The sequence below is a fragment of the Balaenoptera musculus genome, chromosome 3, assembly GCF_009873245.2.
Source record: "Balaenoptera musculus isolate JJ_BM4_2016_0621 chromosome 3, mBalMus1.pri.v3, whole genome shotgun sequence".
NCBI classification, from domain to species: domain Eukaryota; kingdom Metazoa; phylum Chordata; class Mammalia; order Artiodactyla; family Balaenopteridae; genus Balaenoptera; species Balaenoptera musculus.
The window spans coordinates 132,414,551-132,429,835 of record NC_045787.1 but is presented as its reverse complement, the minus strand read 5'-3'; the positions used below and the strand labels follow the sequence as shown (position 1 = coordinate 132,429,835).

At 43.3% G+C, this 15,285-nt stretch overlaps 1 protein-coding gene across 1 annotated transcript; it reads right to left on the bottom strand.

The window, feature by feature from the left end:
* Positions 1–1,145: 1,145 nt before the first annotated feature.
* Positions 1,146–14,013, bottom strand: LSM11 (LSM11, U7 small nuclear RNA associated). Its single transcript, XM_036846516.1, has 4 exons — positions 13,566–14,013; positions 8,107–8,246; positions 6,217–6,300; positions 1,146–5,750 (listed from the first exon to the last, which is right to left on the bottom strand). The coding sequence occupies exons 1-4, from the start codon at positions 14,011–14,013 to the stop codon at positions 5,340–5,342; spliced, it is 1,083 nt and encodes a 360-aa protein (XP_036702411.1). The 3' UTR covers positions 1,146–5,339.
* Positions 14,014–15,285: the final 1,272 nt, after the last annotated feature.

Here is a 15,285-nt window from a genome sequence, read left to right as displayed (position 1 = left end):
GGTGGCAAATTCAGATATTCCTGGAAGCATATGAGGATCAACGAGTCAGACGTGGTAAAATCCTCCGAGGTGAGCAGAGTCAATGGTGATCTCAGCAGGTTGTGAAGAGAGTGGATTAATGCCAGTGAGCTATTAGGTAGAATAAATTCACAGGGCAATTACCACTGCTTGGGGCTTAGAGGAGATAATTCACAACGTAGGCCAATTTCCTTTTCTAAGCATGAACTTCAAATAAACTAGGAACAACAAAGCAACCTCAAGGATAGTGATCTAGGTATGAGAGCTCCGGTAAAGAGAAGGCACAAGGTTACAACAATGAGACTGCAGAAAGCCTGAGACGTTTCAGCTTTCTAGATCAGTGTCTTCCCTTGGTAATAGACTCCCCTGCCTCCTTCTCTGCACCCACCCCTCTCCAATCAGCAGACACAAAGCAGCCAGTATATTGTATTAATCATATTTATTACAGTTTCCAGACTCCCATATGACAAATACCTAAAGCAGAAGAACACTGCAAGCTGACGTTACTAGCAGCAACCCACCTAAACCCTCCCTGGGAGGAAGGGTTTAGGTGAATTTAACAATGAGGAGTAATTTCAAAACAAGAATAAAAGTCATGTTTTTTCTTTTAGCAGCTGGTATATGAACAGTGAAACTATAAATACATAGAGTCATCCAGGTTTAGCCTTGTCTAAAAAACATTAATAAGTCACGGTGCAGAGGGGTATCCCCAGGGTTGCCAAACAGAAGGCTAATGCCTTTAGATGTCAGTATGAAATAAGCAAATCACTTTTCAAGACATCGCTTACTATCTGCTTTGCTGTCAGGACAACAGAAAAAGAACTGGACAGCTGCCCTAGAACTTAGCTCACACATAATTCAGCCAGACAATCATTGTTTCAATACACCCCTAAATTTTTTTAGAACACTTCCCCGCCGCCGACAGCTCTAAAAACATAACATCAGACATAACATCAGACATTTGCTCGGAAGGACTAAAAATCAAAATCAATTGCAGTGTACTGGGAATAGCTTTTACGGCTTTCCTGAGGGACAGTTCCTATCTCTTCAGAGAATGTTTTTAAAGAAGCACTAACTCTGGTAGCTTATCAAACTACTCTTTATTCTAAATAAATAAGACCAACTGAAGGTATCAGGTGTACTTCTTCCCACCCCCCGCCCCCCCCAGATCTCCAAACCATCCAAAGCCATTTCTTGACAGAGAGCTTTCATTTTTATTAGAGGAGTGCAAGAGAACTTACAAACATTTGAAAAATACTCGAAACATTGACAGTAAAGGAGGCCCAACCCTTCCTCAGAGCCCAGAAAACTATAACAGGAACCCCAAAGGCTTATGTTCAATCCATCAACTCAATTTGCCAGAAAGTCATGACAGGCCACTCACCTTTGCCACACAGGCCTAGGTGGGATTTTCTTTCTTTACAATCACTAAGAAAAGCCTTCTGGGAGTTATTGCCCAGAAGAACACAGGCTGATGAACAGAAGCTACTGAAAAAGGGTCGACTGCATTCTATATCTGGCTCAGGAAAAGGAAAATTAAAACATCTGGAAACCATTACATTTATACCATGATACTCTTAGGTGAATCTTTACCTTCCCTCAGCAACCATTTCTTTCATAAAAAATACACAAAGGCTTAGAAAGCTTTGGGGCAGCACCAGTGACAGCTAGCTGTCTTTGAATAATTTTAATTTTTTCCTAAAGGCAAAATTAAGAGAAATTTAAAGAAGTAATTTACAGAACAGATTCTGTTTCATGGTTTTGTCCATGTCAGCTGCTATGGAAACAGTACAAACAGAAATACAAATATCCACTCTACATCAAGTTAGGTTTCCATTTTTTCTCAAGGGATAGAAGCAGTACACCTAGGTTTCTGTAAGGCTTCTGAGGATGAAGGGCAGCTCATAGCTCATGGCCTGACAATCTCTAAAAGTACTCCTGGCCTATTTCACCATGAGGATAGGTAAAGCCCTTCTTCATTCGCTAACGACTCTAGCAAGGATTCCTATGCACCTAGACTTTAATGCTAATGGTCTCTAGGCTTTCTGACTTGACATGCGCCATGCACGGAGAGCAAGGAACCAACTAGTCCAAGGCCACCTGCCTTAGACACTGATAACTCCAGCTAACCATCGCACAAATGGCCCACCTGTCATAAATGGTCTCTGAGAGGAAGCAGAAATACTTCCCAAATACTAGCACAAACAACCTAAAGTACAGTCTCTCCTAGTGGTGAAGCAGTAGAACCATCTCTGTGTACAAAGAATGGCTCATGAAATCGTTCTGGGCGTGAAGCCACACCTTCCATTTCTTGATCCCTTGTTACTTCCTAACAAAGCTGGATACTCCTGAGAAGACCTCAACAAGTGTACAGGTAGGTCTGCCCTGTGAACTGCCCTGGAAACACACTGCCCTGTCTAGAGATTACTTTTTTTTTTTGAAGAATCAAAGTTGAATGTTCAAAAATTAGTACTAGTGTCTCAAGCCCCAATCCCTAGAGAATACCAGAAGCCAGTTTTGCTGTATTTGGGCTGCTTAGGACCCCCTGGACGAGTTGATGGGGGGCCTCCAGAAATCTACCATTCTGGCTGTTACTTTCCCCTTTTCTTTTCTTGCCTTCTTCTGAGGAAGACTTCAGCTATTTCCATAGCAACTTATTTAAAATGTCCTAGATGATCACATTTTTGAGCAGCATATACATTCTTAGGACATATTTTTCATTCCTTTTGAACAATTACTCCAATAATAAAGAAAAAGCAATAATTTAAAAAATTTACTTCTCTAAAAATATGGTTATCATGCTTTGTACACAATAGCACATTTACTAGATAATATTCATTCCAGAATCACTGTCCAAACCAAACAAATAAATGGGGGTATATGGGCACATTAGACAGATGACACACAGTTTTAAAATAATTTTCAGATCCAGAATTGGTAAGTTGGGCTGAAAAGCAGTAAATCAATCCTTATATGGATACATGAAAATTAAATGCAAACTAGAAAACGAGCATGTGTTTAAAATAAATCAGGTTAGATTTAATCAGGCACTACAATGAATGGAAGTTGATTATATTCCTTTTGATTCCAAATTTCCACTTTATTGGGAAAATCTAGTAACCATTACAGCTTCTAGCTGAGGGACAAGAGGACAGACAGATGGCGACTGCCAAACAGGGAGGACTGGTAAAGAGGTAGAGGCAGGGGTGCCTGATGATTAAACAAGACAACTACTAATTGGGGAACTGAGATTTTAGACATACTGTTTAGAAGAGATTTAGACTGGCAGATTCCAAAGATAATTGTTCACGAGCGTCTGTAACCTAGAACTTCTCTAAATGTTTAGTGCACCTAATCTGGCTCTAAAGAGTATATTTAAAATGCATTTTGAAACAAAATCAAATAAACAAAACAAAACAACTTCAACAGATGCCCCTTTGGGGATGCGTTGTTTTTAGGTGCGCATCCTTCCTTCGGTGCTGCCATATAAATCCCTCAGAAAGTGCAGCGGAATTCCCTCTCATCGTGACCAGAAGAGGGTGGGGGCTGGGATGCGGGGGAGGGGGCAGCAAAGAAATACCCCTCTTCTTTTACTGAAGATACTCTTCTGAGCACTTCCATTGTCCCTTAGGAGGAAGGAACAGAACATGGAAAACAGTTCCTGAAGATATCACTGCTTTTTGATGATAACAAGATCATAACTGTGACACCTATGGAGATTACTCTCTGATATTATATAGCACCTACCTTGCTCATGAAACACTGAACTTTTACCAAGCTATGAAACAGGGTGAGTAAAAATCACTCATGGCACTTACACGTGTTAAAAGACTTCAAAATGCCTTCCCCAAATTCTTTTACTCAGTGCCCCTGTGAGGTAGGTGTCTGGTGGGAAAAAACTGAGGCACAGAGGGGTTAGTCTGCTCTCCTCTCACTACATGATGAGCCAGAGCCCCAGCTCCTTGAACTTGATTCACCCGCTTCGCAGAAGGCTTATTTAAGTAACACGACAAATACAGCAGAGGAAGTTTTTCTTTTCAAACGTTTTAACTAGTTAGCTATTTATCATTCTCACTTTGAACCTAAGTTATCTAAAATAAAACCAAATAATGTATAAACTAACAAAACAAAAGGTCAACATTGCCTAACAGTCTGTGTCAAGATATAGCCTATTTTGCACTGGTGATTGGAAAAGCATATGGTTCAGGCAGAAGTAGTAGCAGGTGGTCTAGTGTTCCTGTTACTCAAGCCGGGCTGAGTAAAGTGTCCCTTACAGACACCACCGTTGTACTTCGTGAGAACCTCTTTGGCCTGACACAAGGGAATAAAACTCCACCCCTGTTTCATGGAAACCATCCTAAAAGATACTCTAGACAGGGGCCAGCCCTGCCTAGAAAGAGTACTCTCAGCCACATGATGAGTGTATATTATTGAGTCCATGCAGAACTCTTCGAAGCCAGACGTGAAGGTCACAGTCTCCTGACATAAAGCTCACAGGACAGGTCACACTATATACAGAGGGGCAATACAGAGGGTACATGCACTAGCACCATGCCACAGAAGTGAAAGAGAAGGACAAGAGCCTCTTATAGTCCCATCTGGTATACCATCTGCAGAAGCTACCTCTGGCAAGAGGAAGACCAAAAACAAGGTCCCATATTTCTTTCCATAAAGTGGAGAGGAATAAAAACACAGCATTCATTGCTAGATGCTTTGAGCATACCACCTACCCAAATTTCACTCTTACATAAATTGGTGGCCTTCTTGTATCTTATAGATATTAAAAGATAACAAATTACATTTCTTGATCAAGAGAGAATGGTGTAGAGCAAAATTCAAAGGTCAGTTACAAGATGTGGCTTCAGGGCTCAGAGTGATTTATACTGTTACTCTTAGAAACAAATTTATGAGTACTCAGGGCACTAGCTTTTAGAAATGGGATCATTCTTTTTGAGGTGGTTCTTTCCTTCACCGTGCTATAGTGTCTGTGGTGTGAATTCAATTCATACCATGCTCCCTAATTCAAATCTAGTATTTGGTTTGAGTGTCTGAAGTAGACCACGATACCAAATAAGATGCATGTACCTCTGTACAACTTTTGCCTTTGATATTAATGCAAACATCCACCCACCCTCTCAAGGCCTGTTTCCCCTTCAGGGACCTCATCTCCCAGAGGGCCCGAGCCTGGCTCTATGCTCTGCACATGCCAGACCAGAGGGAATCATTCCAACTCATAGCTTCACTGGGATACTAGGATATAGCATAGCAGCGATTCATGCATTTTATTTCTAAAAACCAAAGCTCAAGTGAGGCCGAGCTGGTCACTGTGCAAGATGAACCAGCAGGACATTCTCGCCTCGAATGAAAATCTGATTTATGTGTCGAGTGAATACCTGCTGGTAATCCACTTTGGGCTTTCGCTTTTTCTTACGGGGCTGGCCCCTGGAAAGGGTGGTGGCCCTGGAAAAGGTACCTCCCGCACTCGACCCCTCTGTCTGTGTAGTCCTCCCTGACAGCTCTGACCTGGACTCCTCCCTTGCCGATGCCTGCAGGGAAGAAGGGACGGAGCGGGAACGCCTGCGTGAACCCCGGTCAGTGTCTCCTCTTCCCCACACTGAAGCCACCTTCCAGGTGGATGTCTGGGAGTATCTGGACAGAGTGGAGTCTTCAACTGCAGACTTGGAATCTGTTTCCTTCTTGGAGGAATCCTGCACTTTTAGTCGATCAAAGAGCTATAAGGAAAGCAATGACAAGTATTAGCCTTCTCTTTAGCTTTCAACATCCCTCTTTCAATATGTAGAAGAAAGACTAGATTCCTTTATCATGCTCTGTGGACTGCTTGTTTTGCAATTTTTAAAAAGTTAGTAACGAATTTTCTATTTCTAGCCATAACTCAGATAAATCGATAAATATGTCAAGAGAAAAGGCACCCTCTTTTTCTATGGTATAAAACTGAAAGACTTTCAAACCTTGTAAGAGGTAACTTGTTGTTCAAACAATATGCAAGTAAGAAGCATGGACTCATTTTTGATTCGCTGGATGCATGGGAAGAGACTAATGAAGACCGTGGTCCAGGCACACCTGGTTGATAGCAATAGGGCTTTTCCACTTGGAAACCCTGGTCCCTGGGCTCAGTGATCTTAATTCCTAAGCTTGAAAGCATGTTGGGTACTCAGAAAGTCAGGGGAAACTGCCTACCCTAGTGAGAGTCAATGAAGAATCCCGTTCATATGCTTTGCCTAGAACAGGTTTTCGGTAGGTCTCATCCACATCAGTAAGTGCCTAGAGAAAAACAGACCAAAGGGGGGAAAATAAGGTAGCATTCAAATATTATTTTTATAGCTTTCAGGAAAAAATTTAAAAGGCAGAATAACATCTAATTATAGCAGAACTAACCTTAACAGGTGACTCAGCTCTTGGGCAGAAACAAATGGTAATACATGGCACCCTCTGAATAGGAATTCCAAGCGGCTATGACCATATAAGATGGGTTTCCCCTATGGTAAGGTGCCTTTACCAACGCAGGGCAGAGGTTCATAAATTTCAGGGAGCGTGAATATCTAGGATGTTTATTAAAATATAAATCTAAGGCTATCCTCCTAGAGACTCTTCATCCTGGGGTGAAGCCCAGGAACTTTCTATTTTAACCAAAAACCCGATGATTCTGATGCAGGACAGCCTCAGACCACACGTTAAGAAACACTACTCTACTGCTGCTTTTCCCTTTTCAGTCTGTATGTCTTATGACAGCAATTAATAGAGATTAACCAGGGTAACACATAGAATTGCTGGTGAATTCTTGTTGTGGAGAGATCAACCTCACAGGACAGCTGTTAGGATCAAATCAGATCAGGTGTGAGAAATTACTTTGAAAAGTGTGAATCACCCTACAAATATAAGCTGACAGTATTATGATTACCACCACTGTTATCAAATATATTCTTCTAAATCTTTTCCTTCAAAGGTAAAATTATAATAAAATATTTTCCCTACATTTTAGAGATGAGAAAACTGAGGCTCAGAGAAATTACTTGGCCTAGAGTCACACAGCTACCAAATGGTGAAGCTAGGATGCAAATCCAGGTTTTCTGATTCCATACAGCTTAAAACATGGTCTCTGAAGCCAGAAAGGATAAAGTCATGGTCCTTTCACTTACCAACAGTGTGATCTGGGACCAATCTTCCAAAATCGCTAGCCTCAATTTCTTCATTTGTGAAATAAAACAGTGATAGACCTACAACTCATTCATTGAGATATTATATATAAAGCCCTTAGTACAGTATCTGGCACATAGCAAGTGCTTAATAAGTATTAGCAACTATTATTATTATCAAAGTTATTTTAACTGCCTCATATTATAGTTGTGCTACAATATATCCCTTCTCTCCTACAAATGTTTAGTAAATAGACAGTAAGCCTCTAGAAGACTGAGGGCACGTGGTACACTCCTTCACAAGGAAACACTATGCAAAGTGTCTGGCTTATTAATATGTCTGCTTCCCCTCTATCCACATCTATCTTTCCGAAAGCTGTAGAGTAAAAGTTCCTTTCTGAAATTTCTGTACCTAGCACTGTGCCCAGCCAAAGTGGGAAGTCAGCAAATATTTTTAAATGAATGAAAAATAGTTGGTAGGAAATCAACATAAAATTACTGAAAGATGAAATAAGTAATTATTCCTTAAGGCTAGATTTCTCAACCCTGGCACTAATAACATTTTGGACCAGATAATTCTTTGTTGTTGGGCGGGGGGGGGGCGGTGTTTCGTGTACTGTTGGATGTGCAGCAGCAGCCCTGGCCTCTACCCACTAGATGCCAGTAGTACCCCATCCCACAGTCGTGACAATCAAAACAAATGGCATTGCCAAATGTCCCTGGGACGGAGGAATGGGCAAAATCACCCCAGGTGAAAGCCTCTGCCTTTGGGAAAAGCAATAAAAAGAACTTTTTTGTTGTTGCCCAAGAGAGTGCAAAGATTCTAGCTCCTCTGGGAAGTTATTCTGGAGGTTTTGCTGAATAAGGTCCTTGAGATATATGAAAAATTTAATCCCTAGAAGGTTCTCCAGCCCCTTGAGAAAGGTTTAATTACCATATTCCAGAACTTGTCAAATGCAACAAGGAAGCCCGTACAGACGCCCCGAAGTCCCTTGAAAGTGCGGATGTGAACATTCACCTTCACCCCCTCCCGGATACAACGATGGAGTTCACCCAGAGGGCTGCCTTCGTGCACTGAAACAAGAAGAACAGTCAGCACAGCATGAACACCTGCTCTCATTCCCAGAATTAACAACCAAGACCACCCAACCATCTCCAGAAACACAAGGCAACATGGTGTAGTGCCAACCACACCACAGGAGCAGGAAGGCCCAGTGGGCAAAATGGCTAGCGTAGGCAACACACACTGAACAGAAACAAGATTCCCTGGAACATGGATAAACCAGCTGTATGGCTACCATCCAAATGTTTCACTACCTCTCTACCCTATTTCTATGATGTCACTGATTCTAAGAGGCACCATCATTTTAAAACTTTTTTGGGCAAAAAAGAAATGCTATATTAAATGTGCGCATCAGCAGCTAGATTCTTCTCAGTTCTATGCCCTGTTAAGACAACGTTTTTCAGGATAAATCTCATGAACCACATATCCAGCTTGAGCCTTCCAAAGAACAAAAACCCTCGTCATAGGTTTAAAGGAAATGAACCATGTAACTCATTTGCCCTGAAACACATGCAATCGTCTAAGAAAGAATGGCCTTTTGGCCTCCCCAGTCTGAGCTACTTCATGCACGCGCTCTCTGGGGCCACTAGTGTTTCAGTGTATATCATCTTTACACTAGGAGGAAGAGGCCTGGTTGTATTCCAAGCCTTGCTGGTGTAAAGGCACCTGCTGAGCATCTGACTCTTATGACATTGCTGATAAGCATCATATAAAAAGAGCAGTATGACAACTCATGGGAGGAATGCTGGGATTATAAACTGCAGCTTTTACTATGATGGACTCCTTTTTTCAGAGCTTGGGAGCAAGGCTGAATTTTATTTTTATTATTTCATGTTAACTTAGCCTTCAAAATATGCTGGCTATACGACATAAAACCTCCCTAAAGAAAACTGTGCGAGTACACGTGCACACACACACACACTTTCTCTCACAGTCACATTCACACTCACACATACACAGTCTCATCCTTCCCCCCAAGTTTGCAAGGCACAATTCTTTGGAAGTTATTGTCATTGATAGTAAACAAACAGAAAATCTCTGTTTTGTTCCTAGTGGCATAAAAGAGAACAAAAGTCTTGCACTTCAACTTGGATAACTAAGGTGGCTACTCTTAACCTCCTTACCCCTCACTCATGGATTGGCTTATAAATGATGGCAGTGATAAATTAACAAAAGAAGATATGCTTGGATTAAGTGACTTAGCAAATGAGAAGTAGGAGCTTGTCAGATTGAGGGTTCAGCAAGAAGGCACAGTTGGAGGCAGAGTGGCAGAAAACAGTGGCCTTGGAAAGGAACATGAGAACCTTGGTCTGATCTTCATCACCAATCCCTCCTCTAGTCATCTTTTAAAATTCTTTGAACCTTTGACATATAAGGATGTATGTACATATATCTGGATATGTGTTATAGACAGTGTCAAATCAAGCATTGTAAACAACTTTTAGGTCATTATAACTAGTTGTGTGAACTTGGCGAGCAACTTTTTCTCTATAAGCCCAAATTTCCTCATTCATAAAATGGGGTTAGACTAGTTAACTTCTAGAGTCATGTAAGGAACAAGCCTTTATAATTCAATTTCTTAGAAACTGATCACAATGCCTGGATTACTCCATTTACCTATACACATTCACTCCCCTTTCTCACCATACATGTATATGTTCCACAAAGGGTGGAAAGACCACTCTTTTTCTAACTTGAAAGAAAATAGGGGCACCCTTTTCTCCCCATGCACCCCCAAATCAGAGAGAAAGGACAGGCATGTATCTTAACAACCGTCTCTTATTGTTATAAGATTATAAGATTCGTATTCTTATTCTTATAAGATTATAAGATTCTTGTAAGATTAAATGGCAAACTCAGGTTTTCCACCCTCACATCTGTACTTTTCTTTTGATTATTTTTTCTTCCAAAGATTTAATAAGGTGTAATTCCAGGGAGTATTTCTCTCCTTATGTGATCAAAAATACAACACTAGCACCACCTATCAGAGCAAAACGCCAAGACAAAAATGAACTTCACATTCTGAATCAGAAGGCACATTCTGAATCTCTTTCCAGCAATACTTGTGACAAACTCCAAAAGGATATGAGCCAGGCTTCTAGATATATATATAGATAGATACACACACACACACACACACACATATATACACATACACATATGCCTTATCTCTGAAAAAGTTATTCTTCCAAATCCCGCTCTCCATTGCCATTGCTCTTGGGCCACACCCTTCCAAACCCAGGTCATTTTTAACCCCACTCTTTCTTTTCCCTGCTTGTAGCCAATACTAAGTCCAAACAATAGATTCTCAATAACTAAGACCTGCCCTTTCTTTTCTCTTTCCACAACCAACAATACAGTCCAGCGCCTCATCAGATGATTGGTTCACTTCAAGACTCTCCTAGCTCCCCTCCTCCACATCAGCAACAGCGTCGTCACCACTGTCACCAACATTATCACCACTTACTGAGCCCTCAGTATGGGCCAGGCCCTATGGTAAGTTTAACTCTATACACATTATTTAAGCCTCACGACTCAAACAGGTTTAAATAATTTGCTCAAAGTTCCTTACCTAGTAAACAGCTGAGCCAACAGTCAAAACTGGCAGGTTATATGCATTCTGACCTGGGGCTTTTAATTATGACAGTCTAAAACTAATATAACCACAACAACAATCTACAACAATAAAAACAGTGACATTTAATACTCACTGAGAATTTCCCTACATGCTAGGCAACATTACAATTGTAAACCTCTAAACGTGTTAACTAATTTAAACTTCACAACTAGATTCTATTATTGTCCTCACTTCACTTATGAGGAAACTGAGGCCCCAAAGAGTTTAAGTAACTTGCTTAAAGTAAAACAGCTGGAAAGTGGAGGAGCAAGTATTCAAACCTAGGCAGTCAAGCTCCTGAGCCTGTGCTCTACTCTACCTCCCCAAACACATTTTACTACTAGAAACTCAGCAATTAGAAACATTTGCCCTACAAAGCCTTTTGCTTAAGAATATACACCATGGTTCCCACTCTCTCTCATAACAAAGTCAAAGAAAAACTCTTTGACTGGTCTTCAAAACATTCTGGCTACCAATCCCTTTCTGGACCCAAATTCAGTTCTCATTGATCTGGACACAAACCACATATGCAGCACCCTCCACCCACCAAAACAAAAAGCAAGCAAGGAAACATTAGAATGTACTCTTCCTCTCCTGAAACTAGCATAATGGTTAAGCATATAGCCCCTGGACTGGGACAACCCAGGATCAGAGGCAAACTGACTAGTTTCGTGATGCTAGGCAAGTAGTTGAACTCAATGAGCGTCAGTTTCCTCATCTATAGAAGTGTACCCAAGGGTAAAATGAGATGCAATGCATCCAAAGGGCTTAACACTGTGTATAGCACATACTGGCTCAATAATAGTAGCTATAATTAACAACAATAAAGTTACCACCTGACTTACAAAGGGGCATGAGGAAACTTTTTGGTGCGGATTTGTTCTGTATCTTGATTGTGGTGGTGATTTCACGACCATACACTTGTCAAAACTCACTTTAAAAGAGTGAATTTTGCTATGTGTAAATTACACCTCAATAGTCTGATTTTTAAATAATTGCTGTTATCTTCAACCATGCCCTTCCTTAACTTCAAGACCTAAAGCTGACCTCATACATGAACTATTTCTTGAAAAAATCTAATCCTCACCCATGCTTCTGTACTTTTTTTGCTTTCTGAAGGTCATCAACTCTTTGTGCTATCTACTCATCTTTACCATGTACACCCAAGTGTTTCCAGTGGTGGGATTAAAATTTTCAGTGCCGAGGGCACATTCTGAGACTTTGATTCCAGGCATATATTTATCATGGGAAGTCAATAAAGTTGGCTTTCACACACTTTCATACCAATAATATAGCAAAGTGCTCCACAGGTAAAGGCAAAACCACCCACCACATAGAAATATTTCTTTTCTCTTGAAAATCTTGAAAGCAAAGCAATGATTGGCAAAATGGAAATAAATGTTACAATCTGAGACTTGGAGTGCATTTCAAAGATCTGATAGTGGCAAAAAGTATGGGCAAAATAAGGTCCCCCAAACTGCTCTTAATTTAGGAACATGCATAATCTATCTTTGTGCCACTGCTGGGCAAGCAAACTGGAGTAAACCCTAGCTTAGGCAGGGATGCTCCGGCATAGTAAATCATCCGACAAAGGCACCCCAACAGCACTCAGCTTTTCAGAATGTTTCTCTCTTAACAAACACATTTCTAGAAATGAAACAAAATATTCCTTTGCTTAGCACAACCCTCCATTCCAAAGGCAGTGATTTAATAATGCCAAGATTTAGCTATCAGGATACAGATGCTCTCAATGGCTAAGTAGGTCATTGTGTTCATGGGGCAGATGTCAGAACTGCTTGCCAGATGACAAAGATATAACCCTGGGCTGTTTTTATTCCATTTATACAAGACCTAACACACATTAGCAACCTCTTCTGTTTACAGCTTTACTCTAAGGATCTATTAGGAGGCTGCAAGAAATTCCCTTGTGCCATTTACACCTTCAGAACATAAAATAACCTGTGCATATGGTAGTATGAGTCTGACAGACACAGTCCTGCACTCAGCCTGGCAGAGTGTCTGTAAAATAGTGTCTGTGCTTTACTGGCATTTTGCGCCTGCTGCATTCCAGGACTTGTGACTTGCTAATGTGAACATGTGTATATCAACACCCTGCAGCCCTTCTCCTGCTTACAGCACTGAGAACGAGCTGTCACTTAATGTGCAGGGGTTATGGGGTTATGTCTCTTGTGCTACCTGAACAGATTTCCTCACACTGCATCCCAATATCCCCAAATCTCAATGACCAAACACTCTCCCTCCCCTAATATTGGCTGTGCCCTCCCTCCCCCCACCGTGCGTGGTCCCAAGACCTCAACACCTCTGCAAACCCTCCCTGTGATGTCCCGTTTCCAGGCCCACCACCTCTCCAGACCCCCCTTCACTCCTGCAGATCCCTTCTGCAGGCGCCTCATCACCTCTGTAGGCAGTTCCGTGGACCCCATCACCTTTACGCACGTTATCCAAGCAGACACTCCCCATGGCTATTTATTACCTCTACAGCCTTACCACTCTTCCCCCGCAGCTCAGGCAGACCCTTCCTCACTCCTCAAGCTGACCCTCCCCACGGTCGCTGATTATCTCTTCAACCTTCACCAAGACCCTCCCCCGATACACGTAGCCCCGCGCCAAGCCGCTATCACCCCGCAAACGCCTCCAGGGCCGCCGCCTTCCCGACAGCCGGCCCGGCCCCAGCCCCGCCCGCCGGACTCACAGGGCATTCTCGTGAGCACGTTGCGCGGCGCCTTCCTGCTCCGACCCGGACCCCGCCGCCGCGCCCCGGCGGCCCCGTCCCCTTCCTCCTTGGCCACCATGAGGCGGCGGAGGCGCTGGATGCGCTCGGGGTCCGGGGCGGGGATGTCCGGGCGGCGGCGGGTTCTGCCCAAGGGGCCGGCGGCGGCGGTAGCGGGGCCCCCAGAGCCCGCGGCCGCGCCCCGCGCCCGGCCGCGCCCGCCGCCCCGGCACCCGGTCCTGAGGAAGCTCTCGTACTCGGCCAGGTTGTTGAAGCAGGGCGCGTTGGGGTAGGGGATGGGAGGCAGGCGAGGCGCGTACAGGGCCAGCAGTGGGTCGAAGCTGTCAGAGCTGACATCCAGCCGCGGGCTGGGCGGGCGCGCAGGGCTGCCGGCGCGAGCCGACCTCGCCCCCCTCTCCCGCTCCTCCATGTTTGAAAGGCCCGCAAGCCGAGGCCGATGGGAAGAAGGAGCGGGGCCGCCAGAGGGCGGCACTGCGCAGCCGCAACGCGGGTCTCACTGCGCCGGCGCGGCCGCCGGGGGGCAGCATCTGCCCGCGCTCTGCGCCTCCGGGGGTGTGGCGAGCGGCTGCGACCAGGCGGGTCCTCGCAGCGCATCAGCGTTCGGGGAAGAGGTTAATTTGCTCTAACGCAGTGTTTCCCCCATCTATATCATTATCGCTTTGGGTGTTTCCTAGTGGTGCGGATTCCCTGGGGGTGGAGCCCGGGACCGGCATCTTAACAAGCTCCCCAGGTGTTTCTCTGCTCTCTGGAACTGCGCTCTACTCCTAGCTTGCGCTGGCGGGAAGCAGTGGGGAGAGGGCAAGGAATGCCCTAGTTTGCTCTCATGCTGAGTGCCACTGGGGTTTAGCCTAGGTGGGCTCCAACTATTCAGCTTCTCTGGCTCTTTACATTCTCATCTGAGATATAGAAATGGTTGCCTACCTCACGGAATTGTCCAAAGAATGAAGAGATGCTGCATAGTAATAAATGCTCTGTGAATGTTAACTAATACTGGTTAAGTGTACAATGAAACGGAAGGATGATGGGTGGACCCTGGTACTGCATTTCCTACACCCTCTGCAAAAAGAAACTTACACATACACCAGAAAGACGCTAGTATTAAGGCAAATTCACTATCACTGATCTTGTAAGCATTGCTAAGCACCTGGAGGAAAAGAGGATGCTGCAATTGGAGGACAAGATAATGGAAGATTCTCAAAACCTGGTTGTACTTTGGAGCCTCTGTTCAGTGGAACATTTTTTGTTTTTTTGATATTAAAATAATAGTCTACTCTACACCAAAGGCCCAGATATTACCCCCTCATTCAGCAGAGCCAAGATGTTTCCAGTCACCTACAGGCCACACAAATCACTTTCCTAGTTGCCACCACTCTCCCAAACTGCTATCAACTGGTATTAATTCTATACTAGTTGCTTTTGTGTATATTTTAAAGTTTCCTTAAAACCTGGAAAGGAAGCCCGAGAGAATACTATTATTCTCTTAGAGAGCAGGATGAAAATATATAGCTGTGAAGTATACTTTAGAATACATGATGCAAAATAAAAAAGATAACATAAAAAAGCTACCAACAATGCTTCTGATAGCACTACATAACTCAATAGGTAAACCCGGGTTATTCCTTTGCTCAAAACCCCTGCCCCAACACAAACCTCAAACCTGCAAACTGCTGGCAATTCAACG